Source organism: Pelodiscus sinensis, chromosome 27, assembly GCF_049634645.1.
Source record: "Pelodiscus sinensis isolate JC-2024 chromosome 27, ASM4963464v1, whole genome shotgun sequence".
NCBI lineage: Eukaryota > Metazoa > Chordata > Testudines > Trionychidae > Pelodiscus > Pelodiscus sinensis.
In genome coordinates, this window is record NC_134737.1 from 1,030,629 (window position 1) to 1,056,196 (window position 25,568).

Here is a 25,568-nt window from a genome sequence, read left to right on the forward strand (position 1 = left end):
ATGTTTCAGTTGCATAATCGCCACTGTTTTGTGGAAGGCCATGAAAACACTGTTCTGCAATAGCAGGGTGTACCCACAAATACTCACCCGAGAAGCCCAATACGCTCGCCATGGGCTCTGCTGCGTTACTCCAGTCTCTCCTCTTTGCTGCATCATGCAGGCAGCTGTCCAGGGGCACCCAGCTGTCTGCGTCAAGAGGCCCGGGGTTTAGTCCCAGGGCTTTGTTACACAAGGCCTCTTTTGGGTTAAAGGAAGGGCTTTCCCCCTGACTTTGTGGGCCCACGTGCTATGGCCTGGCTTGCCAAAGCAGCACTATTGCCGTGCGTGATGTTGCAGGATATTAGGTTAATCGCTGGCACGTTCCATGGGAACAGCAACCCGAATCTCGCAAGCACTGGGAAACGCCGGCTTCTCCCATCCTGTGTGGCTGTTCCCTCGCACTTGGAGCTCCAGATGCTGCAGAGGTGCCAAGTGCCTGCAGCGGGCAGTGCAGACACTCAGGAACTCTGGCAATCAGGCCCAAGCATTTCCATACCCAGCATGACTGGGCTGCAGCCAGCCAGCCACCCAGCTGGCTCCAGGCACCGTGTGCAGCTGTGGAAATTCTCACCAGGGATACCAAAGCCCCTCCCCACAGTTGTGCAACACTCCAGGTTTGGACCTGAACCGTTTGCTCTGAGTGGGCAAGAGCTCGGCTTGCAATGCCTCCTGTTGCGAGCAGCTTTGGAGAGGCCCCTGCCGTGTTATGGAGGGTGCTTTGCTGCTCACCCTTGGGCCTGTGGATCTCAACCAAGCCTTGCTCGGTGGCTAGTTACAGGGTGCAGCTGGAAGCTACAGCTGGCTGAGAAGGGGCAGAGCCCTACACTGATCCTAGATGGTCTCAGAACTGGCCACGTGAATAGAGAACAGAAAATTAACCCTTTTATTGATGCATTGCAATTGTTCTACATTTTTAACATATTATGTAGAAAATACTTAAAATACAAGCTACTTTGTAAAACCAAAGACAAACACTGAATCCAAAGATAAACTGTGTTTTCACAATGGACCCTTTCCCCATATAGTTAGTATTAAATTTTTAAATATCTATATTTCTTTTGTTAAAATGATTTTTACATACCCCCTAAGTACATTGGCAATACAAACATAGATCAGTAAATGTCAGAAACTACCTGGATCTAGCGGCTTGTAAAAAGGAAGAGCACAACAATAAAAGAAAGTTAATTTTCACACAGTAACTAGCATATCAAATACATTTAATAAAGTAGGAATTCCATTGCAATATCAAGGATTCAAGCAGAAATACTAACATTACATAGAATGTACTGCTACATGTAGTGAGATAGATAAATTTCAAGCTGAATCTGAAATCACACATTATAATAAAGTTTAGCAACAAACAACCATGTAGACATGCGGCACCATTCATAAGTTTAAATAAAAGAGAAAGCAGGGCTGTGCCAATCCTGTCATTTAAAAGCAATTGAGTTTCATGTATTACAAAAATTGCTGAATCAGAGGTAAATTACTGCATCAGTCAACTAGGTGCTAAGCAGAAAAGCTCAGAAGTTGCTTCTGCAGTCGGCTATCAGCTGCAAATGCAAGTCAGTGAACAGGAACAAGTAAGTAAACACAAGTTATGACTCAGGACTCTATATGGGAGGAGTTATCTATCCGTCTGAAGGTGACACCCAAGCTCCAGCTAATTGCGCACAGTTTAAGAAAGGACAAATGTCTCCTCTCAGATAGTGTGTCTGGTTACACACTATGCAAACCAGCTGCATCAGTCGTTAAAGCTTCACTGGAGCTGCATGGACACAAGCTGGAAGGCCCTGGGAGAAAGGCTGCACCTCCCCAAAATCGAATCTTTAGCCTACGCTTGATGAAGCAACTTGCACTGCAGGCCACATTTTGATGTTACATCACTATAAATCCAGTGAGGAGATCAGAATTTGGCCCAGTGGGGTTCTTAAATGGTGTGTATCACTCCTTAAGGCCAGGTCTACACTAAAGGGAAAGGTCGAATTAAGGTACATAACTCCAGCTATGTCAATTATGTAGCTGGAGTCGGCGTACCTTGATTCAAGTTTCCCCACCATCCTCACAGCAGGAGGCCAATGGCAGGAAATGCTCTTGTTGGCTTCCCTTACTCCTTGTAGGAGGAATATCAGCAGATGCTGGGGGTGCTCTCTGAGTTCAATATAGCAGGTCTTTACTAGACTCACTAAATCAAACTCTGGAAGATGGATCGCAGCAGCATCAATCTTCCCTGGAATGAAGACACAGCCTAAGTCAGTTGTACTCTAGCTGTTAGCATGGGACAGCTCCTTTCCCCAATGCTGAGCGATGTGTGAATCAGTGGCGGAGATGAGAATGGGCTTAGTTGGATACTTTTGGTGGTTTTCTTTTTAAACGGTGTGTGAGGTGCCCTAAAGACAAGATCTGGTTAGTTTCTTTTTAATAAACAAAGGCGTTTCCCCAGCTCGTTTGTTCACTTTTTGTTACAGGTCTTTGCTCCTGCTCTTTTCTTCAGAACTTCTCAGGAAACACTTTGGGAAACTGGGTGAAAGGTTTTCATGCAATGCAGATGTTGGCATTTGTTTGCCTTGGGAAGGAAAGGCACAACTCTGAATCCAAGAGGTATCTATCTCGAGGGAAGTACTGAACACAAGCCACAACGCGGACAAAAGAAGGAAGTGCTTGGCACGAAGTGTGAAACATTTGGATAACGTTCCAGTAACACAGAGCATTGGCACCGCCAGTGATGGGAAGTGTTGGGACTGCACAGTTATCCCCACATTTTGAGGCATGGTGCGGAGGAAAGTACACTAGACGATGACTTCTGGTTAGTGATGTTGCTAATCACTCGCACCCAGTTCCAAAGTCCTCACTACAAAAGAGACACCAAACCTCTCAGAGCCGATCAATTTCAGGCCAGCCGAGACCTTCCTAACCCAGTAACGTGGAACCGCAGAACTGAATTTCTGCCCTTCTGGACACCCTCATGTTGACGATTTGTACAACTAGCCTGTTTTCAATTTGGACGGAACTGGGGTTCAAGGCTGCACAAACCTCTTATTGCTGCAATATTACCACTGCTCAAGCCAGTTCGTAATCCGTTTGGCCAAGATACTTATCTCCGTACTAAAGGTTACAAAATAATTCCTAGTTCGACAGACTCAAGGAAACCAAGTGTCGTCTCAAAACCACATAGGTTACCCAAACGGAGTACTCCTCAGAACGCTAGTGCTATCGCTAATAAATCTTGCCAACAGTTCCACGTGAGCAGTTGCCATATAAAACTTGTTGTTGGTTTTGTTATGTGCTTTACAGCAGGCTCTCTTTGGTATAAACATTCTGTCACCAAGCTAGCAATATTTTACAAGAAACGTCTGCTAGTAACACAGGGGAAGGGAACGTCACACTCTACTCTAATAAAGTGATTGCACATACTTAATCACTTCTGCAACATCAGACTAAATATTCCACTGCATTCCCAGCACTACCCTAATTGAAATGCACCGACAGACATCTAACAGTATATGTGCCATTTCAAGGAAAGCTTGAGCAAACATAGCTTCACTCCCAACCAAAATGTAGCCTTTATGTTAGCATTAAAATTGAGCACAATGCATCTATGCAACATCCTGCTAGTCTTGCAGGGATAAGCTTAGTGAATTGCTTCAATCTGATGGGGGCTTGCTGGTCCCTCATAAGGCAAGCTCACTGTAAACTCTATTCACACTACATTATCATGTAAGGCACTACAATAAGGGGACACATCAAACAACTCTTCATCACACATACCTGTGCAAAACAAATCAGAAGGTAACCTTTTCTCTCCGGAGGCTCCACTTTTTCTCTCTGTGCTACAGTGATGAGCTCTAACGATTGCATTATTTCACATACATTCTGACGTATCGTTTTGGTTTAAATACAAAGGACACATCAATTTCATCCCCAGGAACGGTTAAAATTTAGACAGACACTAGGTACAGAGTTCAAGTATAATCACTACACATTTTGATTACAAAGACAGAACATTTGGGGTTAGCAGGAAGTTTTGCTTGTTATATTTTTTCTAATCAATATGTACATATTTCATTTTATGTAAAATATTAAAACACCACCATTACAAAACTTCTAAAATAGTTTTAAATTCAGTAATAAACTTTAAAATCTGGATTTTTTTTCTCCCCCCCACCTCAATTCTTACATGCACTTACTGTATGCAAGTCTTAATAAGAGCTCTTTAAAGCTGGCTGCTAGCATACCCAGGAGGAGAGGCTCACCGGAGTATAAAAAGCTGTACATGTCGCTATTTTCACTGTATTTCAAATTGTTCCGCTCCCTCCTAAATGACTCATGCAAGGAAAAAGATAAAGAAAACAAAACAAACAAAAGCTCTGTGCTTTTGTGAAAGGAATCCAGCTCCCTTACTCCAAAGGAACCAAACTCAAAAGAGTATCACAACACTATAAGTTCTCAATGAAGAATACAGCATTTTGGCAAAGCAGCCGTGTTGCATTATACGGTGAGGTCCCGCGTATCACTGGTAAAAACTTGTTTTAATAGTTTCTGCAATGATAAAAACCCAGCTGCATTATGGAAATTCAGACTTTACAAGACAGTAATATGAAGATTTTGTGGTTTAAACAGACTTGTGAATATTAGGTTGCTAGTACAAGATAGCTGCCTCTATCATACCCTTAAACAAAGCAGGAAAGTAAACAGAAAACGTTGACAGTGACAAACAGAGATGTAATTGCTTTTGCAGAAACAGCAATGAATTAGTGAGAAAATTAATTATAGGACAAACTTCAAAATATTGAACTAAAGTTTGAAATCTGCTCTAGCAATTTACTGAGATAAATGCGCATTATATTTTTAGTGGCAATATGGATTTGTGCAGCTGCTAAAAATAATCTGCAAATCTGTTTAAATTATAAGAGTTAAAAAAAATCAATGTTTGTCTGTGAAGACCTTGATTTCCTCTTCTCCTCTGATTACCATAACATCAGAATAGCTTTAAATAAATTGGACTGTGACCTTTTTAAAAGTAGCTATAAAAATTAAGTAAAAGTTTAAAATCTTAATCAATGACCCTTGGACTGATACCAAAGGATGCTGCCCAGTTAGTCACTGAATTCCCCAGCAGAGACACTGTCAAACACGGTGCATCCAGACTTAGAGGAGACTACACGAGTACAGTCAACACCAGGTAAAGGGTCACCTGAAAACCTCCACTGATTCTCCAGGCCTGTGGCAGAACCCAGCACTCCTGAGGGTGGCTAGTCACAACTACTGCAAACCCTACTAAGGAAGGCAGCCCCGAGCTACAAGTATGAGTACTGGCTGATCTTCGTTGGGCTCAGCGGGTATCCGGCATAAATAGCGGATGCTCGGGAAGCACCAATATAAGACTGAGTGGCAAACTGAGGTTGGTACTGTGTGGGTGGGATGTTTGCAGAAGTCAGCAAGCTGGGCCCCACGCTCACTGGGACCTGGTGGACGAGCGCGCTAGGGTGGGCCGCGTACGTGGTGTGCCTGGAAGAGCCCTGAGGGGAGAAGAGATGAGCGAGCGAATTCGTGGAGCCCAGGGTCGCAGCCGTGCTGGGTGCATAGGTGTACATGTGGGGCTGGCTGGGAAGATGCGTGCTTGCGGTAGCTGCTGCCAGGTGGGGATGAGCTGGACTGCCGTGCTGGAAGGCATAGGAAGCCTGCGAAATGGCCGATGGGAGGGGAGCCACGTACGCTTGCTGCCTGCGTGGAGCCGGATTCCCGCTTCTCTCCTGCGAGGCCAGCACTGGAGTGGCCTGGTTCTGTGGAGGAGAAAAGCCGTAAAGCGCACGGGCCCTCGCATGATGCGGCGAGGGGAGCCAGCTGCCAGCGGGCCCTTCGCTGGGGGTGTCCAAGCGTGCGTGGAGCAGGACCCACTGGGAGTCTTGGCAGACTTAGGAAGGGCTGTTCTCACTGACTGGGGAGAGCTGGAACCGGGCCTGGGCTGAGCACACTGCGGGGGGCTGGGCTGGTTCTGGATCGGGCTTGCTGCTCAGCAGCCACCAGGGGAAGGAGGCCCAGAATCCTGGCTTGGCTTGAGTCACACACACGAGCCAGGGGCACGAGGTGAAGCAGGGCCAGGCTCAGTGCCCGGAAGGGAAAGTGCAGACAGCTCAGCAGGGCCATCTCTGGGCTGACACCTGGTGAGACGGGGCAGGGGGTGCAGAGTTGTCCTCCCTCCAGAGCTGGGCCTGTCCACCTGGAGCCCTGGTACCTCCTTCCCCGGCATGGCCGGAGCAGGGAAGGGAGCCAAGCAGCTGGGAGCCAGTGCAGGTTTTGTGCCGTATGGAGCTGCCACAGACCAACTGCTTACTGCCATCAGCAAGGCAGCCCTCTGCGATTGTATCCAGCCCTCTTCCCTGCCCAGCGCGCGAAGATGGAGACCGAGCGAGAGCTGCAGCCTTGCATACCTGGCTAAGGTTGAGTGGCTGTGCGCCACTGGTCACCATGCGGGGCGCCCGGTACCCCGTGGGCGTTACGCAGCAGCCCGACGACTGCCCACTCACTGATGCCACCGGTTTGGTTTTGCCAGCGCTACTCAGAACGCCTGAAAAACGCGAGGAGGTTAGTCGGTTCTCCCGCCAGCTTGGGAGCCTTCCACAGGGCAGGGAGCCTTCCACAGGGCACTCTGGCTCGAGTGCCACGCTGGGGTGAATCGTTAGCCTGCCAGCATTTCCCAGACCCGCCAGTGGCTGTGGGGGGGGAACAGCTGCCAATAACCCCATGGAAATCTTTCTATGCAGAGGCTCCCGAAGGACACCGAGATTTCCAGAACCTGAGGGCAGCAGCTCCAAGCCAACAAAGATCAGGAGCTGCCTACCAGCTAGCGCTGGCTATTGCAACTAAGGAGACAAAGCTGTCAGACACACGGGGCACGTCTACACAGCCAGCTAACCGCAGATAAGCTACACGACTCGAGCGACGCTAACTGTGGGGAAGCTTATTTCGGCTTCTGGCGCTGTGTAGGCAGCAGGCAGTCCTAGAAGAGTGCCCTTCCCCCGGCTCCTTGTGCCACGAGGGCTACAGGTGTCGGAGCGAAAGGCCCGTTATTTCGACACAAGGGCTTGCTGTGCAGACATAGCCAAGGAGCGGGCTGGCAGGGCCTGTCTGTGAGGGGGAGGGGGGGAGGGGATACCTGAGGCCTGCGTGGCGATGATGCAGTCGGTCAGCTGTGTTTTCAGAGGCGGGACGATGATGGTGCGGGAGCTGGAGCTGTTGGCCGCTCCCCCAGCGCTCCTGACAGCAGAGAGTGGATTGCTGGTGTAGGGGCTATTCAGGGAGGAGTCCGAGTCCGGGGAGTCGTTCACAGTCACGTAGCTGATGACATTGGATCTCTGCTTCATGCCCAAGCTAGGGAAGAACACACACTGCACTCATGGACCCGGCGGTGCCCAGAGGAAGCACCGTCGGTCCTGTCTCGGTGCTCGCTGTCTGGGGATTGCAGCGAGTGCAGAAGTCACACCACACAGCGGGCGGTGGGACACTGCCTCCCAGCAGATTTCACTGCACTGATTTCTTAGCCCAGCCTGACAACCTGGCGCTCCCTCTGGGGGGGTGAGGCTGGACAGGGGAGCGTGCGAGCTGGGCCTATTTGCTCGCAAACCAGACTCTACCTTGCAGGCTTGTATTTGTTGTCCTCCTCTTCGTCGGTGTCGCTGCGGATGGTGATGACGCTGACAGGCGGGCTGGGCGTGTCTGGGATTACAATGGGCTGGTGCTGCTCCTGCACCACCAGGAGGGCGCTGGAGGAGGTGGCATGAAGGGGGCTGCTCCCGATCAGCGAGTAGGTCTGGGAAGGCGCGGCCTCCAGTGTCGGGTTTGGCCTGCAGGGAGCAACGGGGCAAGACAAGATGACTGCTCAGAGGCCCAAGCGTGCTACAGACTTCGCCAGCCCCCGGGACCAGCAGAAGAGCCCCAGGGCTGCCATCCCGGTTCAACCCAACACCCACCGGGGAGGAGAGAGCCAGGCAGCCTCCCAGGCCCAGCGCGCAGCGACAGGGTGAAAGGGGTGGGACTCCCCTTGGCACAGGCCCGCCACTGCTCAGAGCCCAGCTCGGTAGCATGGGGAGGCCCCCAGCCAGCACACTGCAGCGCGGCAGGGGGACGTGCCCGCGCGAGGAGGCGGCGGCGGCGGCGGCGGCCTCCTTACTTTGCTGCGCTCTGCGCTGGCTGTTTGCTCTTCTTGGCTGCAAGGCCGCTGCTCTGCTGCTGCCGCACCACGTGAGCCACGCCGACGTTCAGAGGCTGCGCAGTCGCCAGAGCCACGTGGTTGGTCAGCAGGGAGGGCTGCTGCATGATGGCGCTGTACTGGTTCCCGTGGGAATGTGCGTTCCTGAGGGGAGAGGCCCGTGAGTGCGCAGGGCAGGACAGGGAGCAGGGCTCTCGCGCTGGTCTGTGGGTTTGCACGGGCTCACGTTCCCCATGAGCTTGGCTCACGCGCGGTGCCACTCCGGACGCAGGCTGCATGTGTCCGCGGGCACTGTACTACCGGGAACGGTGGCCCTGGCACAGTGACACACCACGCTGTGCATGCTTTCCTGCTACGGACTCTGCCGCTGCACCGCTGGGCTCAGAAGCCCCTCGGCGCTAAGGCAGACCCTCACCTCCAGTCGGCGAGCTGCTGGCTGCCTCCGATCGGCTCTGGGATCACGGCTGTGGGCTGAACAGAATTGTGCAGCGCAACCCCTGGAAGCTGCTGCCAGGTGGACGGGAGCAGGATCTGCTGGGTCCCTCCAGGCCAGGCCTGCTGCAAAACAGCAAAGACAGACAGAGGCGCTAAGCTGCCGTGTGCACGAGCAGGGAGACAGACGGCTCCGAACACGAGACTCAGCGTGCAGACTGTTAACTTGCAGAGATAAAGGTGTGTGCCTGCCCTTCCTCACAGGGCCTCACTACAGGAAGAGAACAAGAAAACCAGCAAAACAAACTTCCTCCGCCACTCGGTCCAGCTTTCCTATCCCAAAGGGCACCTGAGGGAGAGGAGGGTGTTCAGACTGCTGCAGAAAGAGCGCCAGAGAGCGGGGGGCCTACAGCCGCCAGAACACTAGGGGCCATTTCTGCTGAGCACAACAAAATGAAAGACTCTTCAGCAAAGTCCTTACATTTGGCAGCCACCAAGCCCAGCCAGCGGCTGTTTTGCAAACCCCGGGGTGCTAGTGCTCAAATGGGGGAGGGAAGCAAAGGCAGCAGAAACCTCTGTGCTCCCCCCATCTCTTTTCCAGCAGTGGAGAGAGGAAGTGGGGAGCCAGCAGAAATGCCAATATCCTCCCTCCCCCTCCTCACCCCAAGTCAAGCACAGACCGGCACTGAAGGGCCAGGGGCGTGTTGTACAAAAAGGTTAAAACTGACTGACGAGATGGAGCCAAATGCAGGGTTCGGGAGTCTAGGCAAATGTTGTCCAAGGCGGGTTTTGTGCAAATGCATTCATCTCGCTCACATGACCCAGACATAAAAATCTAGTTTATAGGTATGGACTTTGGACCGTTTGGATGGAGTTGCTGGAGGAAATAAAACAGTCAATATATTAAAAAAGAATAAACGCATCTCTTGCTGTGTTTGTCACATGTGAGATGCTCAAACTCCATGCCCTGTCAGCTCAGAGGAATACTGGCTGTTCAGCCTGCATTGGTAGCATGCAGGCTGGTCTGCAGGACAATAGCTCTCTGATGCAGAACACACATGGCTCTGTTTCTTGCAGTTTAAACTGCAAAACCACCCGCTTGCTGTTTTGAACAAAATATTTCTGCAAGTAACAGATCCACAAATACCCGTTCCAAACAAGAAACCTTGAAGCAGAGAACTGCTAACACCTCTGCCGACATAAGCCGAATCATAAAAAAGAGAAATATGTTAAAAGTCACACCATGCGTCTTTCCAAAAGCCAACACCTGCACAAGACAAAGCAGAGAGTTTAATACAGAGCGAGATCTAACTTCCCAACGGGAGGCAGAAATCAGGCCTTCCAAGCGACGAACTGTTTTGACAGAGGAAGGACAAAAATAGGCAAAGCTTAGCAAATGGCTAATGCAAACGTAAGTTAAGCAGCAGAGAGAGAAGTGTCGGAAGCACTAAAGGTGAGCGATATGGGCCAAAGGCTCCAGGACACCAAATGGAAATATCAAATTCTCTGGAGCAAATTAGACTCCGGGCTCACGGTTTGGAGACAGATGGCTCTGGTCTCCTCCTGAGGTACAGGGGAGCGACGTGGCCAAGTCCCTGGCACACACTTAGAAAAGTGGACCCAATTGACCTTTTAGCTCAGAATCCCAAATGCACTTTGAAAGTCACCAATCACTGGACAATGCCAGTGCTCGGCCACGTGCCCCCTGCCGTTTTCAATGGCAGCCCTGCAGCAAGCAGAACTGGAGCTAAGATCCTTTCCGTACAAACTGCTGTGGTCCATCAGAACTCTCTCCCCTGCCTTTCCAGCCTCAAACCAGGGAGCATTTCATGTTGGGACTAGTAGCAGACCCTTGAATGGCCAACTTAAGCCACCCTTCACAGTCAGCCAGAGCTCTGGCTTGAGCAAACTGCACTCCCAAAGCAATCTCCAGCTTGCAGGGCAGGCGAGGGGAACTATTTATTGCTATAAAACCAGAAGAGACAAAATGGTTTATGTAAGAAATGGAGTGTGCTTTGAAATACAGGTGAGGACAGAAGGACTTCAATTGCTCTGTAATGTTTCCATTTGCTTCACAGATCTGGTTCTGGGGTTTTAAAACAACTGGCCTGCAGGGTCAGTTCTGATCAGATACCAGACAAATTCAGAGGGCAACCGTTTTGAAAGCACAGATTTTAAAACCAGGTGCCACCCCACCCCTCGCCCGATTCAGTTGGACATTTAGCTTCATCAGAACTAGCCCAGGAAGCTATTGCCAGCTAAAAACCTAGAGCTCACCTTTAATTCCAACCACAAAATGTAGTAAGAGCAAAAAGCATCTGCGGGGAGCAACATCTTTCTCTGGATGATGCAAGCTGCCAGTGACAGATTATAGATAATGAAAGGTTGGAGAATTATTGTCACTAGTCAATGAAAGTTAAGGGTTCTTGATTGCTAAAGCCATGAACTAAAAAGCACTTGCTATTCATTAGAGGATTTAGCCTGAGCTTAAGCACTTGGAACAATACTACATGCAAAGAAGCTTTAAAACAAACAAACAAACAAACAAAATGCAACTAACTTGATAACCGGTTCAAATTCTGGCCATCCAGGTACCTGTAGCAGAGTAAACCTAAAGGCCTTTTCCTTAGTTTTCAACACGTAAAAGGTAAAGATAGGACAGTAAGCAGCAGACACACAGGGTTCCAGCTCTTCTGAGCTTAGGAGAAGAGCTTTATCATAGAGACTAGTAAAGAGCAACAGTCAATGGATCTGGAGTCTTTAGAGCCACACTAAACATCAGAGTCAGACAGTGCTTCAGCAATGTTGGGGAGGAAAACACCAAGACATTAAGATGTAGCAAGAACACAGCCACAAGATGGCACATGCTTCCATGCCCTCTGCAAGTCGAAGTTAAAACAAAAACTCCGTTAGTGAACACAATCAAGGGAGGCAATTACCAGTACTGCAGCCGTCTGTTCTACTAGCGCTGGCCGGCCGGCTGCGCAGTTCAGAGTAAAGGGCACCGCATACTGCGGCGTGATGGTGGCTACTTGAGGATGAAGAGTTGCTACCATTAGTGGTGTACAGCTTCCCTGAAACGCAGATTAGGCAGTGAGTGAAACACACGTCCGGAGGCAAGTTAACAGGGTTCAGCAATAGGGCCAGAAAGGCTCTTCAGTCTATTGGTACTAACAACGCTCTGCAGTGACTTGCAGCAATCAAATGGAAGCACCGAAACCACTGTACCTTCCGACCCTCCGGGCGGGCTTGTGACCAACTGGCAAACTTCCCTGAGGGGATATTGAGGGACAACTTTATGCTCCCTTACCCATGGTGGATCTTAGATGTGTGTATTCCAGGCCCTCTCTACTATCTACTGCATTGGCCTGTAACGGTACATGCTGCACCACTGATGTATGCATCTTGTGTGGTCACACACACGCTATTTCGTGTACAGTGTTCTCAGGAAAGGATAAACTAAGGAAATGAATAATCTTGAAATCGCTGGGCTCTTTAGATTACTAGAAATTAACATGAATCATGGCAAGACTGCTGAGAAACCAACCGAACGATAAAATCATCTGCTAGGAAGTGTTTCTGGAAGTGGCGTTTGGTCCGTTCTCATGAAGAGCAGTGGGAATGGTCTGCTTCTCCATGGCTTCCTTAAAATTATTCTGGTCACTGAATCCTGTGGCCTGTGCAATGATAGTAGGCCAAGTGCATTCATCAGCACATGCCACCTCCATTATTTGAACTGAGCAAATAAATTATGTTAGAGCATAAGAATGGCCATGTTGGGCAGACCAGCCCAGGGTCCTGTCTCCCGATGGTGGCCAGCGCCAGGTGCCCAGAGGGAATGAACAGAACAGGGAATCACCAGGTGATCCATCCCATCTCCCATTCCCAGCTTCTGACAGACAGAGGCTAGGACCCCATTCCTGCCATCCTGGCTCTCAGCCATCGAGGACCCATCCTCCATGAATCTAGCTAGCTTTTTTTTGAACCCCGTTCTAGCCTTGCAAATCACCACATTCTCTGGCAAGGAGTTCCACAGTGTGTTGTGTGAAGAAACACTTCTTTTTAAATCTGCTACCTACTGAGTTCATTTGGTGACCCCTCATTCTCGTGTTTTGGGGAGGAGTAAATAACTCTTCTTTATTCACTTTCTCCACATCAGTCATGGTTTTATAGACCTCTCTCATACCTCCCCTTAGTCATCTCTTTCCTTAGCTGAAAAGTCCCCGTCTTATTTATCTCTCCTCATATGGGACCCGTTCCAAACCCCTCAGCATTTGTTGCTCCTTTTCTGAACCTTTTCCAATGCCAAGCTATCTTCTTTGAGATGAGGTGACCCACACTGGAATTCTGTGTGCAGAGGTGATGTACCATGGATTTACATTGGCATTAAGCTATCCTGTCTTATTCTCTAGCCCTTTCTTCATGATTCCCCACATTCTGCCTAAGGGGTGAAACTTATTGCCTAAAGCTATCCCTGTATGACTAGATCAGTCACTGTGAGATAGTTCCCTCCCCTCCCCCCCGACTTCTTGGCCATTACAATTACAAGTTTGCACATCATTTCCCTATGTAACAATCAGCAGTAACCGAAACTTATAGCATTATCCTTACAGATGATAAAAAGTGTATAAAAGTGTTCTACAATAAAGGTACTTATCACTGCATATCCACTGTCTCTTTAAACAAAACGCTGCCTTGTTGGAAATAGAAATGGTTGTATTTTTATGGCAGAAGACAAGAGTTTAAAGTTTTTGCAAAAACAGACGATATATCTCAAATTTCAAAGTTAATTATTACTTCTGGTAACACATTTGAAAAGAAATATAATCAGTGAAACACATCCATGCGTGTCAAGGATGCAACTATGCAAAGAAAAAAAAAAGGATCCGAAAGTAATTTGAATTATTGATGTTGTACATTCCCATCTTTAATTCAACTGTCACTTTTGTTTTCTGGAATCTCATTTGCCGCATGGTAAACAACGCATAGAAACCAATCCCTGTGGAATTTGCTGCTTGGCTTTGGAGCAGAGAGCCTGCCTTATGTGGGAAGGCACCTCTGTCCAGATAAGAACTGAATGTTCCCATCCAGAGGCAGTGAGAAGTCTCAGGAGAGCCAGTGACCATAAAGAAATATGAACAGAGGATTCGTAGTTGCCCTCTGCCTGCAGACTGCTAGGGCATGTCAATATCTCTCTGCAAATATCACAGTCTAAGGAACTTGTGGACTCCACTCAGAGTCCCTGGTGCCTGGCACAGGACAGTTGTGAAGTGTCAAAGTAGCAAATAAGGTTCAGACTTACAATATCCCAACAGAGCTCCAGCTTGATCTGAACCTGCACATCACTGGGATGCAGGGCCCCAGCTCCTGATGCATTCTGAGATTTCAGTTAATAACAAAGACAACCCCCCCATGCAGGCCCCCCGCCAGACATGGCTGCCTTTCTGAGAAAGGAGAACAGAGCTGGGCTATGCTTTACACTGCCTGGAATTCCATCCACCCCCTCTTACCTGCGTGAGAACTCCCGACTGGATCTGCAGTGGCTGCGCTGCTGGTGCTTGTGGTACAATGGGAACAGCATTCTCCATTCGGACGGGGAACCCAGAATGCTTTGCGGTGGCCTGAAGTCCAGCTGTAGGGAACAAGAACAAGCCACAGTGAAGCTGCTTTCTTGATTAGTCAAGTGTTTTTTCAGGCTAATTCCTGCCAAACAAAGGAGGAGGATCAGGAGACACAGTCACAGCCTGAGCCGTAAGGGAAGGGGGCACTCCCTGCAGGGGTACAGTAATGGTGCCCCCCCCAGACTGAGAGAGGGGCTCCTCCTATCCAGCAGCAACCTGCTCCCTACTGTGAAGGACAGGATTAGGGTATTCACACACACATGGATACTTGCTCCTTTTACAAGGCCCAGCCGGGCATTAGTGCTGGTCACCGTGCTGCACGTCCTGGCTTGGCTTTTACAACAGGGCCCCCTGTTCAGCGAGAACTGGCCTGAACACACTGCTACCCAGTAACAGCGGTCGCCGTGCAGCCATGAGGTGGGAATGCTTGCACACGCTGCTGGTCAGGGCAGAGCTTGAATCCAAGTACCACCTAATTCAGGGGTGGCCAATTTGTTTCGGACGAAGATCCAGCTGGATCCAGTGCGAAGAGCCGGGACAAAAAGTTGTAGAGCAAATCAAATCAAATCAAATCAAAAAGAGCCCCCAAAAAGTTGTAGAGAGAAAAAAAAAAGACTGGCCCTTTAGGAAGGCTTTTTGGCATCAGCAGGCATATTAGATCTGCCATTGTGATCCAGACAGCTCCCTTGCCCTGGTGAGCACAGGGGAGCCAGGAGGCATGGGCTGCATTTAGGGAGTGCGGGGGTGGCTTCACGAGCCACACTGACGGGGGAAAGAGCCACATGCAGCTTGCGAGCTGGCCATGCCTGACGTAGTTTAAGGCCCAATTTAAAGGGAAACTGACAAACAAGAATTGTTTCTGGAGTTCTGAGCTCTTTAAATACTGTGCTTGGGAACACACCACCTCCAGCCACCCATTAGAAGATTGTAAGTCACTCCCAACTGGCAGGAAACGTTACAAAAAAACCCACTTTCTAAACAATTAAAGACACAGCTAAAGCCATGTCTATACTGCCAGGAAAATCAACGCTCCAGAAATCAATCTTCTGGAGTTCAATTTAGCAGGTCTACCAAAGACCTGCTAAACTGAACACTGAGGCAACCCTGTCGATGCCAGTACTCCATGGGGTCGCGAGGAGTAAGGGAAGTCAACAGGAGCATTTGCACCCGTCAACCTCATGGTGTGGAGATGGCGCTAAAGGTCAAATCCAGGCCTGCTGATTCTAGCTACACAATTAACATAGCTGGAGCTGTGCATCTTCATTCCATCTTCCAGGTAAGTATAGACAAGGCCTTCGACAAACAATGCCTCTATTAATGTCTGCAAGGTGCTGTACCCTCCAAGGGAAGAGAAATTCTTATGTGAGCACACAGGGAACTGATCGGATGCCACTGGGTCACGATGCTCTTCTCTTCACAACCCTTCTCTTTCCTTTTTACAGTAACTTACATCCTTATGGCTCTGAAAATACCTTGTCCACACTGAGTTTGGGTCCCTGTCTGCTCTGGCAAGAATGGAGCCCTGCTAGTGCTCCTCCTCCTTTACAGTCTAGCCCAGGCTTCACTTTACATGTAGTACTTAAGAGAAATGCTTCAGCTACGTTCTCCCTCGGAAGACATCAGCTTGCCCTCACTGTCTGTGGCCTTCCTAGCCTTTGGAGCATTTGACACTAAATGGACCTTTCAGACTCGCCGGTCGTGTAGCTGGAGTTATCAGACACACCCACCAAAAAAGCTCTGGCTACTGAACAATTAGGGTCTCTGCAAGCCCCTGAAAGTCTCAGGGTAGTGCTGGAGAATTCTCTAATGCTTAGGTCGATTCAAGCCTGCAAACTTGTCATCTGCATGCCAGCCAGGCAAATGCACTCCCCTCTAATCACATCTGGCGGGGAACAGAGTCAAACACTGAAACGTGCTACCTAAAACCTTGTAAAAGCCACATACCATAGCCGCTGTACCCCGCACTCGCTCCATTAAGATTTTTTGCTTCCTTTATAACCTATCAGCACAAGCCAGATACAAATAGAGAAGTTCATGATACTGTACACTGACTGTCGCTTAATCTCTTTTCAGTTGGCTTTCTTTGACTTGTCATCCCCAAACTGTATTAACGTTTGTGAACTGAGATTCCAAGAGTGCATGGTCACTCTAGAAATGTAAGGGAATCAGGGATGAAAATTTTAACTGCAATGGCACCCGTGCACATACCAAGCTTTTTTAACCCTTGAGCGTCTCTCCAAAAGCTCTTGGTGCCAAAAACCAAAGCCTAGAAATACATTTCTGCTCCACTATGAAAAGGAACAGGTATAGCCTCTCCCACAATAACAGATGCACGAACCAGATTGAAGGGGGATTTCTATGCTAGGCCTGAGTTTCCTACTCTTAAGTCCCTAGAAAAATCTGTTTTTCACCAGAAGTTTCTCATGCCGGCTCTTACTGGGAAGTAGATTGTGCACATGTGTGAGCGTGACCATGCGAAGGTCAAACAGAACATTCTGAGCACTGAGGTGTTACTCAGAGAATGAGAAACATTTCAGAGACTCTTGAGTCTCAAATGAATCAAGCTCCTCCCACAGCCCTGAGGAATGCTGCTGGGTTGCATCTGGGGAAGAAACTGGCTGAGCAATAAAGCGAGGGAAGATTGCCTAGTAGGCAGGTGTGTGATCCTCACCTGTCCGAGCGTGTCCTGGAGAGGAGAACCACACGTCCACGCATACCTGACCTGATTTCAGACTCATGAGAGAGCACAGAGTGATCTCCTGGAATTTCTCTACTTGGCCCAGATCACAAGGGTTTATTGTCATTGGCTGAAACGCCGGGACGATGCCACAGGGTTTTCTACTTACTCTGAAAAGCAGGGGGACAAACGATGAACGTTTGCTGGAATGGATCGGTCTGCGTGCAGATCTGCGTGGTTCCGGGCTGCAAGGAAACACTCTGCTGTGCCACGCCTGCCACGGGCGCTGCAGAGGATGGGTACAGAGCAGACTGATAGTTCAGCAGTGAGACGTCCGAGTTTGCCAGAGAAAGGGTAGCAGCAGCAGCTGTAGAGTTGGAAGCCAAGACGCTGGCCTAGAAAACAAAACATTACAAGTGGGCATGTTTGTGCTGTGCCCTCAGCCGCTCCTCAGAGGTCATGTGCTCCAGCCCCCGAAGCATTCTGGTCGCCCTCCGCTGAGCATGTCTTCAAAAATAACTCACTCCACTAGGTGGGGAAGTGACGTCAGTTGTCCCTGAACTAATCTGAACTAGCCCCCAGCGGGGGTTTACAGCCTATTAGATGGGCCCTATCTCTCCTTTCCACAGCTTCCTGAGTGGGAGGGGGAAGCATTCTGAATCAAGATGTTACCAGGGATTTTTAACACATCACTGAAAATACCATTTGTGTAGAATGTGTCTAAATGCTTATGTACCGCCACCACTTAACTCATTACTAAAACACAGAACTTGTCCTCATATAGCAGTGACACAGTTTATTAATTTAGGGGCAAGTTCTGCTCTGCTACATTATGTGTAAATGCAAACTAACCGACTTCACTGGAGTGACTTAGAGCAGGATGTGGCCTATAGTATCAATAACATTTCCAAAACCTCAAGACTCACATACCTGATTGTGCACTGTATTGAGCTGGTTGTTGAAGCTCATTGTTAGATTTGTGCTTGTATTAGGAGCTACATGTGTTGTGAATGGGCTCTTGATTTGATTAATCGTATCATACATATTAACTCTTCGCTTGCAGATCTCCATATTCTGAAAACAGGACTTCACACTGAAAGGAATGATGGAAATATTAGACACACAATGCCAGTACATAAACAGTGGATTAAAGAGAAGAAAGAGATTTACATAGCTCTCAGAATACTGTTTCACATGGGCATATATATGCCTTTAGCTTTACAGCAACAAAATGTCAGAGATTTGGCAAAACTAAAGAATACAGCTCCTAACTATCGAAGAAAAATATTTATGTGAGCCCAAAAGATAAGCTTCCTGTTGAGTTTCATGGACTGAGAGAAATTCAGAACTAGCTAGCTAAACTGGAATCCCAAGAGAAGCCACCCCTGGTAACATTCCTTTTGAACTGGCTGGTCAGACTGACACGCCAGCACACTGTAAATAAAAGTGGGCTATAGAGTCGCGCAGAGAAATCCATCTCAAGCAATGCAAAAACCACAGGGCCATCAACTCACTGGTTGCTGTGTGGGAAATCCAGCAGGTGGGTCATTGTAACAAATGAATGGTTTAAAGTCTTCAGCGGAGTAATTCTCTTATCTGCATCAATCGTCAACATTTTCTTTAACAAATCAATGTACTCCCTTCGGTCAGCCTTCTCTGCCAACATGTCTGTCCCTTCTAAGTCATTGGACATATTCACCTGGGGAAACAGAAACAAAACCAAATCAGTGACCATGTGAAATCCATTGCTGCTGCACAAACCAGTCATCCCTTAGCTCACAGGAGCGCCAAGAAGTCAGGCTGGTCCTTGAACTCCTTCACCTGAGGGTCTCCAAAAATGTAAATGTACGCAGAGTCTCTCCTTCCCGAGCCTGCATTCGCTAACAGAAACCTGAACCAAACGCAGGCACGAAATTCTTTTCCAAGATTTAGTTGGAGCACTGAGGTGCAATGAACAGGGCTGGATTCTCCAATGCCTTGCAGATGTGTGGTCCTGTAAGGACATGAATGGTGGCCTCTAGCCATTTCCATAACTAAGATTCAGGCGGCTTTGAAGGTGCACTCGAGGACTTGTTTGGCAGAAAGTTTTGCTCTACTGCACCCATGTGTGTCTCCTGAAGGCTCTGCTACCACTGCCTACAGGGTTGTTGCATCTGTGTAGACAAGGCATCAGCATTTTAACCACCACGACTCCTGGGCCTGCTCACACAGGTGAAAGCCCCAATGATGCTCTGTCTGCACTGCACTCTCCCCATTGCTCCTACTGGCAGAGCGGCACCAGCCTTCACAGTGGGGGGGCAAAAGGAAAGAGCCGAGTCAGGACATCTGAGCCACAGCTGTTTCTTCCTTATAACCCTCTGTGCACTGGACGAGTCTGTTTCATGTGGCGTCATGATCAGAGCCGGCGCTGGGCATGAGCAGACCTAACACTGGCACAGAGCCCCCAGGAGTGGAGGGAGTCCTCATTTGCTTTTTTAGTGCATGGGGGAGTGGGGACCTCCCAATGATCTAGCACCACCTCCCCTCATTATTCATTTTCCAACCATCTCCCCTGCTCACCTGCGCCATGTCATCCAAACAGTTGAATATGTATTTCCGAGCTTCTTTGGATTTTATGCCTGTCTCCAACTCATGTTCTTCTGGAGTCTGTAAAATAAAACATTGGTTTGGATCAGCTGGAGCCTGGTGCTAATACAGGGTTGGAATGAAAACACAGAAACACCAGTGAGGAAAAGGTTGGGCCATGTAACCCTTCTGCCTGTGTCAAGGGCAAATCCCAATAAGCCACTAGCAAGTAGGGCAGAAGTAAAGAGCCTCCAGATCCCTGCTCCATGACAACGTGGGAACAACTCACTGCAAACGTGACGTGCGGGCTCGCAGGAGGGCATTTGAGAGCATGGAAGCAGGAATCTTTGGGACTTGGGCGAAAGCCAAACAGACATTTCGAAGTGAACTCTAAGGGGGCTGAAATGATCCCCTCACCAGTTTGGCTTCCGTGAGCTAACGGAGGCCTGGGAGTTTATTTGCCGACCCAGGGTGAGGGGTTTTTGCCCTTTTTGGTTTTGCTTGTTTATGTAGCACTATCAATAATCTCAGGTATTCTCCTTCACCTCTCTTGGGGAACTCCTTGGAGGGCCCTAGCGCTAGAGTGAGATTTTTCCAAACTCTCTCAACGTGCATGTCTGCTCTGCCTCTTTCTCACAGAACGCCTTTCTCCAAAGAGCTCACCAGGGGTTTGTTTTTGTTAAAAGCCTTCAAGATCCCGACTAACAGGCGACCAGGAAAAGCACTCCGTTTCACCCTCCCATTGTTCCAAAGCTGAAGTATGGGAAATATGTGCTAGGGATTTGTGCTGTTTCTAAAAGGAAATGTTCAAATCAACTACAACTGAATGATATTTACAAGCTAATCTTTATCCAGGATACTTTCACAACATATTCAAATTGAGCAGCAATGAGATTTGGATAATTTGAATCAGGCCCATAATGGACAGATTTTGAAATCACAGAGACACACAAACCTTTAGCCTCCATAGTGGGTATCCCAAGTTTGGATCTCGGTTAAAAAACCTGCTTGTTTTTGTTCCTGCACTCAGAAGATACTCTGCTGGAAGGCCTTGGGTTTGTGAAATATACCGAATCTGTAAAGAAAAAAAGTGAGCAAAGATGCCAATAAACTGGATGGATAGGTAAGTCCAGAACAGCAAAATACTGAGGTTCTACCAACTTTGTTAATAATGAACAGGAGAAAGACTAAACACAAATTTTAAAGTTGAATTTTTTATATGTAGGCTGTCTGAATAACTGAAATGCCATGATACAAAACTACTGTAAAGATGCAATTCTCAAGGATGTACAAGCACATTTAACTGTTTCAATCTGATTTTCTGCAGAGATTTGGGGTACTGGTAAACTCTAATGGGCCTCTCTGCCTTTTTATAGAAATGTTCTTGACCCAAAGCTGTTTTAACAGACTGAGAATAAGCTAAATATAAAAAGGGAAGGTCTAAGGTAAATGCAGCACTCGCCAACATAATCACTACACATTTTTAAAGGTGAGGGAAGAGTTTACAAAAAGTTACCAAATATCTGTATTGTTTAAATATACAATTCACAGAAAAAAAATCTAGGTATTGTCATGATACAGGTGGGTCTGGACATATCCGCCCTTGAACACGCTGCTTGCAACAGGTCCAGTGTCAAAGCACCCACTGACTTCCAGGGTTCAAGTTTGGACTCAAAGTATGTAGATCTCCTGTAGCTTTTAGTGGATCAACACCTGGAGTAAAAACAGCAGCCAAATAAATTACCTCCCCCCAGAAACGTGTACGAAACCTGTCTGAAGAACGCGGACTACGGTATTCGAAATACAGCAACACGCAACAGTAAAAGTACAAAGTTGTCCTTAAAAGGAAAAGAAAAGACACGCCATTATAAAGCAGAGGAATACTTTTAAATATCAGCACCCTTTCTCAAATCTTCCCCCGGCTTTGTGGTCTATACGGCTAACGCTATCTGCTCCTCGAGTTTCGGAGCGAGAACTGAGACAATTCATTACAACAAGAAAAAAGTCAGTTTTTTGAAAGTATCTTTTCAATAAAAATACAGCTCGGTAAACCCAGCCCATCTGGGACAGAGCAGGACCGGACACACTGGCTGAAGGCAGCTAGGCTCTGTAGTTACTGCTACCGTAGTGCGTAGCCCAAATCACTGCCCGTAATTCTGCCAATGCCCCTCCGCCTGAGCAACTGAACTTTCCAGGGCACGAGGCAGGTTGCTACATGTGTGCTGCTTGAGGGCCAACAGGAATCTGTGGCCTCGCTTTTCCTCTGTAGCAATCTGGGTTCAAGCTAGGGATGGGAAAGGTTAACCAGTGGGGGATGCTTACCGGTTCCGGTTAACTGGTGGGGGCTGAAGCAACCCCTGCCTGTGACGGAGGGCCGCTCCCGCCCCTTCACCCATTCCCCCCTTTAATCAGTGAGCCGGTTAGACATCACATTTAACTGATTAACCAATTCACGGCGTTTACACCCCTAATTCAATCTGACCGGTGTTCATACTTTTTATACTTAAGCAGCAACATTTTCAGTAGTGCAACGGAGAGCTGTGTCATCCTTCTATGCAATAATTCCAACAGCCAGCATCCATTAGGTGCTGGGGTCCACAATAGCTACAATGGCCTCATTGCCGTAGAGCAGATTATCTCAGGCAAGGCCACGGCTGCTTGACAAGGCCCAGCCTGGTATTCATTTTCAGAGATGTCTCTTCAAAACCCTGACTGCTCTGCAGTTACTACTGCAGCTCAGGTAAAAACAAACGTCGTCCCTGCAGACGTCAAACTCAACCACATGACGTAAGAGCACAGGCTGCCCCACACTTCTGAAGGGTTACAGAACTCGCTACGAAGTCATGAAAACCAGACCTCTGTCTCCACCCACCTACACACTGAGATAAGATTCACAGAAGTACACAAGCCTTACCGTAGAAGGAAACCACTATGCCATACCTTAGCTATTTCTAACTCAGCCTGCTCAGTAATGTACCACTGCATTTCCTCTGGAAATTTAGGGTGCTGAAGAAATGCTAAAAGCTAATTTCAAATAGACGTTTTGTGTAGAGAAAAATATACCAGACCCTGAAATGGCAACACCACAAAACAAACCATGCGATGGAAAAGCTGCACTTGTATTGTTCTAAGTCTCAGAGGAATAGTCGGATTAGCCTGTAACTTTAAAAACAAGTGATCTTGTGACACCTTAGAAACTAACAAAAATATATATAAAATCCTAGAACACTAGAACTGGAAGGGACCTCGAGAGGTCAAGTCCAGTCCCCTGCCATCACGGCAGGACCCAGCACTGTCTAGACCATCCCTGTCAAGTGTCTATGCAACCTGCTCTTAAATATCTCCAGACATGGGGATTCCACAGCCTCCCTGGGCAATTTATTCCAGTGTTTAACCACCCCGACAGTTAGGAAATTTTTCATGATACTATATATATCATGAGCTTTCATGGGTAAAACCCACTCATCTGAAGAAGTGGGTTTTGCCCACAAAAGCTCATGATTCTATATATAGATAAGAATAAGGCACCAGCTCTGGAGTTGGGGGTGGTGAGTAAGAGTTCCTCCAGCCCAGGGAACCACCGGACACCCACCACCAGCCTCCGGGGAAGGTGGAGTGGTCGGCGGGGTTCTACTCGTATTGTTCTGTTTAGATTTGCTGCCCTCTCTCACGGGCAGGCTAACAACCAGATAACACCGCTACTTGTACACTGTAAGACGCCTACACACACTGCACTTGGGACATGGTCTACGTTAAGAGATCAGAGCTCCTGTAGGAAGGAAGGTGACAGGAATTGCATGGCAGGACTCCAAATTCTCTCCCCGGGACAACTGCTCATGCAGCTGACCTGTCCTCGTTGTACTGAGCGTAGCGCACGCCCCGGAGAGACACTCCACTTCAGTTTTGCCAGGAAGGGAGCTGCAGGCTGTCCCACACACTGCATGCGTATATTAAATGGAAGTGAGCCACATACAGGACCCTGCGTTCTCTGCCAAAACCAGAGGTAGGCAGGGTGCCAGTGGGAAGCAGCCTCCGTTACCACAGGTAAAAGAAAAGTGGATCAAAGCAGGAAAGGAGCAGGGCAAGAGCTGGAGCCCACATGAGGCCTGCGTAGGCCAGAGCAGAACGTGAATTAGCGCACTTCCATTTCACAGGGGGTATAGAAAAGTGGCTCCCTCAGACTGCTCAGGCACCGCCCCCCAGGCACAGCATGCTCTTACCTGGTCGTATTCTGAGGCGCCTGGGTAAAGAGGCCAGCCCAGGAACAGCTCCGCTATCACGCAGCCCAGGGACCACATGTCAATTGCTTCACAGAACGGCAAACCCAGGATGATTTCAGGGGCTCTGTGAATGAAGATTGAGAAGTTCAGCCTGGCACAGAAAGCAAACGGTGCCTGGCCGCATGGCACGAGCCCGCTGTGCAGAAAAGCAGCGCTCCCCAGAGACCTTCCCTGCAACACCAGCAGGGGCTCCCCGGAACGGTGCCACATTTCTCACTAGCCCAACAGAGCCTCTCTCATCCTCATTTAGCAGCACTGCTGATTTTGGCTTTACAGCCCCAGGAAACCAGCAGTGCAGTCTTCTAGCCCCTGAGGAAAGGACTCAGCAGCCCAGAGACATCCCATACCAATGTAAATTACCTATGTTACAGCCCCCTGTAAATGGCAGGTACCTTGCCAGCTGAGTTAGTCCCATGACAGGGTGTACAGAGCGTGGGTCAGCCATCGCACAATACACCCCACATGTCCCACTGGCACGTCAGACAGCAGCACGGGGGGGGGGGGGGGGGGGTCCTACCTAAGGATGTTTAATATCCGTTAACTGAATAGTCGAGTAACCTCATCCATTCTTATCGGTTACTCGACTACTCTGTAGTCCCCGGGGGTGGGGCTGGCAGCCAGTGCACTCTGCCCCACTCCCGAGGAGCCCCCTGCCACTCTGCATGGCTGTTTCTGTGCCAGAGGCAGCAGTGGGTGCCAGGCGGGAGCTGGCCCACAAGAGGAGCCAGTTTAAAAACCAGAGGCTGCAGCGTGAGGGGGCAACAGCCCTGGTCACGAGGAAAGGGCGCCTGAGCTCCCAGACCCAGCATGAGCCGGGCTGGGAATGCGTGTAGTCTATAGCATTAACCCAGAAGCATTTGCTCCTCGGTTCATCGACTCCATTATTACATCCTGAGTCCTACCCAGTGGCGATCCCTCAGCTCAGCTTATCAGCAGCTAGAGTCTAGGGAGGTTTGGAAGGTTTCAAGGGCTCTGGCTGCCTCCTCCTAGAGAAGAGAGTGGTGTGCAGCGCCAAGCCAGGGCACTCGGCAGAGAGTTTACCCTAGAGTACACGGGCTGTGGGTAGGCGAATGAAGAGAACACAGCCAGGCACCGTGATGGTGAGGGGTTGGGGCACATTCTTTTATGGGGTTTGAGCAACTGGACCGCATCACGTGTAAAACCCCTGCCCAGCCTCTCTCAGGGAACTTACCAACCGAACAATGTGCTGCTTTTAAATCTCGTCTCCAGAGAGGATTTTCTCTGCATAACCCAGCTGGACAGAAATGTTGCAGGAGATATTTGAGCACAGCTGTCCCTGTGCCTCACACACACAGCTGTAAAACAAACACCTGCAGCTCTGCCTGCTCGTGGGCTGAAATCTAGCCTTGAATTTACATATGGTGAGGCCCTGGGGTCATGAAAGCCCGTACCAGAATAGACCCTTGACAGTAAAGGAAACACCAGAACTTCAGTCTTCTTAGAAATAACCAACTTCATTGTAACCCCAGTGTGGGGGAGGAGAGAAAAGTCCCAAGTACTGGCCTGCGCTGCTTTCTGGCCAGTCTTGGGCAGCAGATCATGGGCAAGCACACATCAAGAAAGAAATGTGTTACATAATCATCTCATTAAGGAAGCTCTTATCTCACTTAACAGCTTTGGACTCTGGCCTTGCCTACTGGACTGGTCTCCAGGATACGCTCTCGGTCACGTGGCATCCTGCAGCAGGACACAGAAAGCCCTGCTTCATCCCACTTCCTCTGAGC

General features: G+C 48.8%; 1 protein-coding gene across 3 annotated transcripts in view; it reads right to left on the reverse strand.

Annotated features, from left to right (window-relative positions):
- Positions 1 to 899: 899 nt before the first annotated feature.
- HIPK1 (homeodomain interacting protein kinase 1) overlaps positions 900 to 25,568 on the reverse strand; it is a 34,973-nt gene continuing 10,304 nt past the window's right edge. The window contains exons 3-16 of one of the 3 annotated variants that reach the window (XM_075910277.1): positions 23,764 to 23,887; positions 20,499 to 20,618; positions 19,538 to 19,624; positions 18,493 to 18,677; positions 17,909 to 18,071; positions 17,148 to 17,373; positions 14,191 to 14,312; positions 11,620 to 11,754; positions 8,664 to 8,803; positions 8,210 to 8,392; positions 7,674 to 7,883; positions 7,196 to 7,410; positions 6,471 to 6,607; positions 900 to 5,822 (exon numbers count right to left, since the gene is read on the reverse strand). In XM_075910277.1, the coding sequence (XP_075766392.1) occupies positions 5,337 to 5,822; positions 6,471 to 6,607; positions 7,196 to 7,410; positions 7,674 to 7,883; positions 8,210 to 8,392; positions 8,664 to 8,803; positions 11,620 to 11,754; positions 14,191 to 14,312; positions 17,148 to 17,373; positions 17,909 to 18,071; positions 18,493 to 18,677; positions 19,538 to 19,624; positions 20,499 to 20,618; positions 23,764 to 23,887 (2,533 nt within the window). In that variant the 3' untranslated portion in view covers positions 900 to 5,336. Of the gene's footprint in view, positions 5,823 to 6,470; positions 6,608 to 7,195; positions 7,411 to 7,673; positions 7,884 to 8,209; positions 8,393 to 8,663; positions 8,807 to 11,619; positions 11,755 to 14,190; positions 14,313 to 17,147; positions 17,374 to 17,908; positions 18,072 to 18,492; positions 18,678 to 19,537; positions 19,625 to 20,498; positions 20,619 to 23,763; positions 23,888 to 25,568 lie in introns of all 3 variants that reach the window. The other 2 variants (XM_075910276.1, XM_075910278.1) reach the window with 2 other exon arrangements.